The 8,613-nt window shown below is 40.9% G+C and overlaps 1 protein-coding gene across 5 annotated transcripts; it reads right to left on the bottom strand.

The window, feature by feature from the left end:
• Window positions 1–937: 937 nt before the first annotated feature.
• Window positions 938–8,342, bottom strand: CCDC127 (coiled-coil domain containing 127). 5 transcript variants are annotated; one of them, XM_081884421.1, is made up of 4 exons: window positions 8,197–8,342; window positions 4,726–4,808; window positions 3,630–3,758; window positions 938–2,209 (listed from the first exon to the last, which is right to left on the bottom strand). In XM_081884421.1, the coding sequence occupies exons 3-4, from the start codon at window positions 3,748–3,750 to the stop codon at window positions 1,539–1,541; spliced, it is 792 nt and encodes a 263-aa protein (XP_081740547.1). In that variant the 5' UTR covers window positions 3,751–3,758; window positions 4,726–4,808; window positions 8,197–8,342; the 3' UTR covers window positions 938–1,538. The 5 variants fall into 5 exon arrangements, with proteins under 5 accessions (XP_081740547.1, XP_081740548.1, XP_081740545.1 ...); XM_081884422.1 differs by having other exon boundaries at window positions 4,726–4,802; window positions 8,032–8,316; XM_081884419.1 differs by having other exon boundaries at window positions 8,032–8,316.
• Window positions 8,343–8,613: the final 271 nt, after the last annotated feature.

Below are 8,613 nucleotides of genomic sequence, written 5' to 3' on the forward strand. Positions count from 1 at the left end.
GAGAATGAGGCAGGATATTAATACTAAAATAAGTATTAGCCTTTACTGGTATCTGCAATATACTGTACTAGTTTTTTAGAAATTCATGTTATCCCCTGAAAGTGAAACCGATACCATCAGATGACACAACTACCAGTACAGTGGAACCTCGTGTTACGTACCATCCTCCTTGCGAACATTGTGGATTACGAGCTCTGCTAACCTGGAAGTAGATGCCCCTTGTTGCGAACTTTGTCCTGGGATGTGAGTGAAAGTCATGCACCAGTAGTGCAGCAGCAGCAGAAGGCGCCATTCGCTAAAGTGCGCCTCATGTTATGAGTGGTTTGGAGTTACAAACGGACCTTCGGAACGGATTAAGTTCGTAACCGGAGGTACCACTGTAGTAGTAGAAGGTAGGGCAAATACCGGTACCTACCAAAATGAAATGACAAATGAGTGGTTATTTTGCCTTTAATGTAAAACACCTTAAATTTGCTTTGCAAATAAGTCCACAAATGCTGCTATCTTGCCTATGCTAGTTGTGACGTGCCAATAGGTATTTCCAGTTTATAAAAGCTCTTCTGCCTGGTCATTAGGAGAAGGTTCTGATTTTTGATAGGTGAACGGAGGAGTAGATATTAAATGACATGAAGCATCAATAATGTCCACTTCAAAGGTAAACAGAGCATAGACAAACACTGCTTTATTCTAAAAATAGAGACTCCAGAGTTTTAGGCTGAGAGAAAGGCACCTCCCAGCCTGGAAATTCCTCCCTTTTCATCGCAGATGGGTGGGGGCTGAAGGCACTCTGCACTTGCTCTGGGGAATCGTCTTTCTGACTACTGTTTCACATGATCCACAGGCCTTGAAAATCAGTTCGGTGGAGGCCTTGCTAATAAGCTCTGATCTCATGCTGCACAAACCAACTATTAATAAAAGGTCACTTAATGACATTAAGCATTATTATTATTCTTTATTAAATTTATATACCACCTTTCATCCAAGGACCACAGGGTTTACAGTGTTACATGTAGCTTAGTTCAGATCACAAATGTGACTAACTTGAGAACTTGATCACACACTTCCAACAATTTATAGAGGTGCTTTCTCAGCCATAAATAGTAGACTCTCAGACTGAAAACAGCAAAAACACTAATTAAGAATAGTTGCTTCCAAGTAGCATAGTAAGATTTCTTACAGAAAAGGTGTTGTCATGCAAGTGGCAGAAGCTGAAGTCATTGTCTTTTAAGCCCAGTACCCCGATTTAAGCTGCAATCCTAAAGCACACTTGTCTGGGAATAAGCCCCACTGAAACAGTGAGATTTATTTCTGAGTAAACATGCACAGGGCTGCAGTTAACAAAACCCACCGGAGAAATTAACCTGAGCATTATGGTACCACACAATCACCATTCACCTTGGTGAGTCAAAGAAAGACATTAAGTGCTTAAGATAGTCTGTTAAATGACCAATACATATATGGTGGTGAAGCTGAGATCCCAGAGGAAATCGGCCATATCTGACACGTGTATTGTATTGATACTCGGTAATTTTTAGCTACTACTTTCCCAACATGACCTTCTCAACCCTCTTGAACTTTTTGAGCTCAGCAGATAATTCCCAGTATCGAAGGTAGAGCCACATTAGCCTTCCATTCTGACGTTTATTGGTGTTAAGCAAATTACTGCAATAGGTATCATGCCTGAAAATATCTTTTAAGCCAGTTTCCAGGTCCAGGTCCACAGCAACTGGATCAGTTGCTGCTCTAATCAGCAAATTCTTCTCCACTTCCAGTCGCCGGTGTCTTGGTAGCACAAGGCTGCAGTACATGTCCTGCCTTTCCGTAAGAGCATCTTCAAAATCTTTTAGTAAAGCAGTGGCTCTCTTTTGCCACTGCTCTTCCTTCTCCAGGCAATTCTGATACAAAGCACCGGCAGCTCCAGAGTGCTGCAGAATCTGCTTCTCTTGTTCTAATTTTGTACGTTCTTGTTCCAGAGTTCTTCTTTCTTCTACCAGTTTACGGCTCTGAGAGACAAGGGCTTCACGGTAACTTACTGTCCTGTTCCGTTCCTTTTCCAGTTCCAGTTCCAAATGGGCAACTGTGCGGCGGTTTTCTGTGATTATGTCACGATATTTAGATTCAAGTTCTCTCTGCACTAATGAGAGCTTCCTATAGATATCTTTTCTCTCTCTTTCTATCTCTTTCTGAGACTCCCTGGACCAGATCCAACCTGCAATGCATGATTAATACCTCATGATTAATAGTGAAATTTTGCACCAAAAATATCTAATAATACTTCCAAAAATAGCCTCAACATTAATGAAAATACCTATCTGTTAAATTATGCCTAGATCTGACAAAGTCCCACTGGGGAGTACAGGGATGTTTTTGATGCATTTTCCCCTCCTTGGTTTTAATGTATCTAGGTGGCTTTGTTTGTACGTCATTTTGGGTTGCCTTGGGCAAGATAAAGCAACTAAGAAATTTAATAAATCATAATAAATGTGCAGGGGGTTGAGCCTATGGGTGGGGTGAAAGTTTTGGCACTTGCTAGATTTAGAATATGACCCCAGTTAAAAATGAGTTGCCAACACGGCAAACAAAGATAAAGAAAGCGAGAGACCCTTGACTACATTATTATTATTTTCTGAAATAGAGATGCAGACATAAATACTATGATGACATTCCAACAGCCACCCTAGGCGTCCTTCTTTATTTAAAGGAACTCCCATTACTTCTGAAAGCACATGTTGTGTTTGAAAGTCGCCTCAATTTCAAAAGTCTTATGTGATATGAAGAGCAGCTAGTAGCGTTACTGCTGCGGCAGGAAGGTAAACAGTGTTTCCGTGAGCTCTGGGACTCGTCAGGGTGTTCCCTTGTGCCAGAAGCGGTTTAGTCCTGCTGGCCACATGACCCGTAAAGCTGTCTGTGGACAAGTGCTGGCTCCCTCGGCCTGAAAGTGAGATGAGTGGCGCACCCCATAGCCGCCTTTGATTGGACTTAACCGTCCAGGGGTCCTTTGCCTTTTTTTTTTAGTGGCAAAAAGCCCAAAGCCCAAACTCCCTGCTTATCTGAAGCTAGTCAAAGCATTCTTTGGATTCTAGCCATTACTTTAATATATCTCTCCTGGAGCCTCACCAACCCCCCCCCCCAAAAAAAAACCAGACAAACAACAATTATAGTGATTTGACTTTTTATATGCACTTTATACTTCTGGACCAGAGAAAATATTACATTAACAACTTGAAAACTACATTTTTTAGGAGAAAATTATTTACCCATAATAAACACATCTAACGCCAGGTTTGCACATTTCTTATGTATGGCCATCACTCTTACTCTTTTTTTTTAAAAAAAAAGTAAAACGTATTTCTTTCCCTAAGTTTACATTGGCTTTGGTTGACTTTATGCCACATTAGGTCAAGCCCACTGCAGTTTTTTATAAAAAATATTATTTTTATAATGTATTCAATTTGTATACTGTCTTTCATCCATAGATCTCAGGACGGTTCACAGCATAAAAATGCAAGGTTTCTAAGAGCTTGCTACATTAAATCACCCAGTCCAGTTTGTACCAATTCCTGTTAAGATAACTCATCCAACACACTGCAAAAAGGAGAAAGTCTAATTTTATTTCAAGTGTCACTTACGGAAGGCGGCCAGCCCCAACATGGGAACCAACAAAGCATAATTCCATTTGCTTCCATGGCCTTCATCATCCCTTGCATTAGGCTGGATGTTCCAGTTAGGAGGGTCATTTAAATTATTCATGGACAGACCTTTCAAATTAGAGGAAACAAAACATTTAGGTTGTTTTAATACCTGACTGTAAAATTCATTCTCAACAGATGCATTTAAACTGACACAGTACCAATACAACTCTCAAGGGAAGGGGTGGAATAGTTCAATGCCCACCAAGCAGTGGGGATGTGGCCCTGAAGGTGAGCCAGTCTCAGATTCCCTCCTCTGCGTTGGCTCTGCCCACCTTCCTTTCTCTTTGCCCTCTTCCTTCTTTCCGCTGCATCATTTGACCCTTTGCTTGCTCCTCACCTACTACTACTTTCCTGCCCCCAACTTTGCCCTAGTTTCTCCTGCTGATTTCCCTTCACATTTTCACTCATAGCCCATCAATATAGACATATTCCTTACACATTCCTGTCGGAATAATCATGGTAACAGGCGTGGATAAGAGAAAGGGAATTGTTTCCTTGGTACTGATAGTACAAAGGAAACACCTAACTGGCCTTGTGCTTTTACTCACTGGTGTTCCTGGGAGCAAAGGTCATTCAGAGGGCTTTCTCTCGGGTGAAAGCATACATGCTCCCCAGCCTGCATTTGGCCAGTCCAGCCTATTACTTTCACTTCCATCTCATCTATGCAAAGGTACCTCTTGTCAGGGCATGCAAAGCAGTTCACAAGAAAATGGCCAGCCCAGTAAATGTGGAACATTGCATGTAGAGGTTAGGCAGTCACTCTCCAAAATTCAGTCATAGTGCATGTACAAAAGGGATGGGGAACCTGTGGCTCTCCAGATGTTGCTGAACCGCCATTTGCATCAGCCCCAGCCAGCATGGCCAGTGACCAGGGATGTGGGGAGTTCTAGTTCAGCAACATTTGTAGGGCCACAGGACTCCCCATCCCAGGTTTACTAGCACTTCAGGACTTTTGAATATTCACAGCATTTCTAAAAGAAACATTAAATGAACGTGAAAGACAAGGACACAAGAGAAATAAATAAATCCTTACCCTTAATTTCTCTTTAGCAGTCAAACAAATTTGATCACTCAGAAGATAAAGGGAAAAGCCTCTTGATCAAAGCCATCCTGGAACTAAAATTAAGTTAAACAGTTCATGTTTTGCAAGGAAACATAGGCATACATTTCTGAACACAGTACTAAAATTATTTTTATTTTGATGAACTTTTTAAATTGGCAACATCAGGTTGCTAATTCAAAGTATAATTTTATCTTTACTTGCTAAAAGTGATAAGATCATGGGTTCAAAAGAAAACACGAACTTTTCTCTTTTTAGGACATGGAATATCATGAGATCTGAGTTCATCCCAATGCAAGCCCTGGGCCAGTATTTATAATAATTTCAACAGCAATCTGAGAAAATTGGATTCCAGGTGGAAAAATCAAAATTGGAAACAGAACTGTTGGATCCCAGAACTAAGACTTTGTCAAGGATGTATAACTTGCTGTTGAAATGGAACACTCAGGATGAAACGGTGAAATCTGCTATGATTAAATGGGCACAAGATGTGGGACACAACATTATGATGGCTGACTGGGAACAGTTATGGACCACAGGTATGAAGTTCACGGCATGTAATGCCTTAAGAGAGAATATTATGAAAATGATATACAGGTGGTACATGACACCAGTCAAGCTTGCAAAAATCTATCATTTGCCCGATAACAAGTGTTGGAAATGTAAAGAAAATGAAGGTACATTCTTTCACCTTTGGTGGACGTGCCCAAAGATTAAGGCTTTCTGGGAGATGATCTATAATGAAATGAAAAAGGTATTTAAATATACCTTCCTGAAGAAACCAGAGCCTTTCTCCTGGGCATGGTCGGCCAATTGGTGTCAAAGAAGGATAGAACTTTATGTACGCCACAACAGCAGCAAGAATACTTATTGAAAAGTATTGGAAGACACAAGATTTACCCACCCTGGAAGAATGGCAGATGAAGGTGATGGAATATATGGGACTGGCGGAAATGACCGGCAGAATCCGAGACCAGGGAGAAGAGTCGGTGGAAGAAGATTGCAAGAAATTTAAAGACTATCTACAGAAATACTCCAAAATTAATGAATGTTAGAATGATGTTGGATTGAAGTTAAGTGGTTTTTAGCAGTAATGTTATAAAGGAATGTGCAAAAATGGATTGTTAACAGGTGATAATCTAAAGTTATAATATATTAAGATTAAAGATTAGGATAAAAACAAAGAGGGAAAGGATTTGCTGAATCAACTAATTGAACTGGAATACAAAAAAGGGAGGTGTGAGGAGGTCTGGGGAACAAGCAAATGAAAGATAAGATACGGAAAGATTGAATTGTTTTTAACTGTTTTTACTTTGTATTTTTTCTTTTTCTTTTTTTCTTTTTGTAACATTTTGAAAACTTTAATAAATATCTTAAAAAAAAAAATTAAACAGCAATCTGTTTAAGAGTGGGGGAGAGGATATTTCTATAATAATTGACAAAAGAGTCCCAAAGGTGTTACGAAATAAAAATTTACTGACTTAACTTTATATAACTTGACTTTATATAACTTGACTTTATATAACTTGACTTTATATAACTTTTCTACTGTCACAAAAACAAAGGTGAAACACAGCCAAATGGGTGGGGTAGAAATAAATAATAATTTGTATCTGCACATCCCACAGTTAACAAGCTACATATCCAGAAGCTGTCTGAAAAGGCCCAAGTTTCCCTTGACTATTTATCACTTTATGCCAGTTCAAATGATAATATCCATGTGTGAATGGACACTTACAGACAAAATTTCATTTGCCCAGATGTCACCAGAAATGCAATGCATTTCAAATGAATCAGTTCACCCTTAGCTGCCAGGCTTCATGTGCATCTGTATCGATGTTTACATATAAGACATACATTACTTAATTTCTCTACAGTGACTGGCCACTGAATATTTGATTTAATTAAACCAAAAAGCACTTGGGTGCCTGAGATGACATCAGGCTAACTGACAATTCTACTGGCAGTGCCAGCTCTGTGGTAGCTCATTCACGCAGGCATCTCCATTACTGTTTTCATTTATTTGTTTTAGTTACTGTTTCAGCCAGCATGGCCATTGCAAAACTATATTTATTGCTCCTAAAACAGTATCAATTAAATACTTGCAGAAGGTTACATGTAAACTACAAAGGAAGCTGTAAGTCACTATCATATTAATTCACGGATCACTTTATTTTAACCTGAAGTTATGAACTAGCCCTGTGTTTATAGGTATCAAGCGATGCACGCACATGTAGAAGAGGCCCAGTTTTTTTGGACTGTATGATGTAAACCACTCCTTTGGTTGTGCTCACTCCTTTAAGCACTAACTACTGCTAGATGCACTGACCTTTGGTCTATCACTCTATACGTTTTATGGCCACATTTGAGAAATATACCCAAACTTTTAGAAGCCCTCGATACAGATACACACATACAGCGCACCTATGCACTTTCATTCATTCATTTTATTTTTATGCCACTTTTCCATACACAAAAAATCATGCTCAAAAGCGGCTTACAACAAAGAAAACAGGAACACATTTCAAAATCAAACAGCGAAAAGTCAATTTCATAATAACATAGCAAAACAACACAATAGCAAATTTAAAACACAAAAAAACACAGTACATTATAAATGTAAGACTACGTAAACAACACCTGGCATTTAACAGCAAGAATAACAAGCCAGCTTCACAGTTTCACCTTGGTCCTAGAAAAACCCCTCCCGTGATGTTCCTCCCAGTCCATCCTAGGGGTTGGGGTGGCTAAAAACCAATATATGGCCAAGATGGGGAACCTGTGGCTCAGCAGATGTTTGAGGCTAGCCAGCGGCGTGGCCAAGATGGTGTCCAACAACACCTGGAGGAGGGTTACGGTTTCTCCTATCCTAGATAAAGGCAATAGAAATGTTCACTGCAGGTAGAAAACTAGCCTATCAGGAAAGCCTAGGCTGGAACCCTTCAATCCCTCAATGTTAGTAGCTCTCTCTACTTTTAATTTTTTCCTGCTCCAGTGGAAGAACATTTAAACCACACAAATCCTTAACCGCAGCCTCAAGTGGAACAAGCCCAGCCAACTCCACCCACAGCCACAAATCTCTTTTCTTTCTGAAAAGCAGAACCTTTTACTTGACTTATAAAAGGACCATTTAATGTTTGAGACGTAAGAAAAAGAGTGGCAAAAAGACACGGGTTTGTTGCTATTCCACGTGCCTTGAGTTCACCTAGGTCCCCTGCAGGGGAGAAAATCCGGCCCCCAAGTACCTGATGGGTCGAGTTCGATTCCGCCTTTTCGCACCTTCACTTGTCATCTGTCAAGCTTTCTCTTGGTCCTGGTAGTAGAAGCAGACACGTAAATGCTATTGTAAAAAGGACTGTTTTATTCTGCTTTAGGTGCGGTGACCCGCCCTGGGACTTAAGGGGAAGGGCGGGCAATGAATATAAATTTATTACACGAACATACCTAACTGTTACTATAAAACGTGGCCATTCCTAAGCGCCCTCCTGCCAAAGCGCCCTCTCAGCTCACGGGGAAAGACGGAGGAAACCAGAAACCAGACGCGCCCCCCCCTCAACCTCCGAGCGCTCGCGACCCCCTAAGGTTTCTCTGCGCCTGCGCAAAGTGCCCTTTCAAGCCCCGCCCCGCTCTTGGAACGAACCATCCCTGTGAGGACAAGGGGGAGGACGATGATAATGATTATTTCCCCCCTCGGAAACTCTTTCGAGTACAAAAGAGCGCTAGGCAGACATACTTTTCCTCTTTGGGGGAACCGAGAAAGGCATTTCGCGTCTCTGTCCCTTTAGACCGTGAGGTGCCTTTGAAAGCTCCCGCTTGTCCCCCCTCTCCGGTTGGTTCCTCCCGTCCTCCCTCCTTCGACAA

Source organism: Podarcis melisellensis (genome assembly GCF_964234715.1).
Source record: "Podarcis melisellensis genome assembly, chromosome: 13".
NCBI lineage: Eukaryota > Metazoa > Chordata > Lepidosauria > Squamata > Lacertidae > Podarcis > Podarcis melisellensis.

Excerpts from the sequence above, each read along its gene's own strand:
- CCDC127 (XM_081884421.1), bottom strand. The coding sequence starts at position 3,750 with ATGAATAATTTAAATGACCCTCCTAACTGGAACATCCAGCCTAATGCA. Across the intron at positions 2,210-3,629 it reads GTTGGGGCTGGCCGCCTTCC|GTTGGATCTGGTCCAGGGAG; the intron begins GTAAGTGACACT and ends CATGCATTGCAG.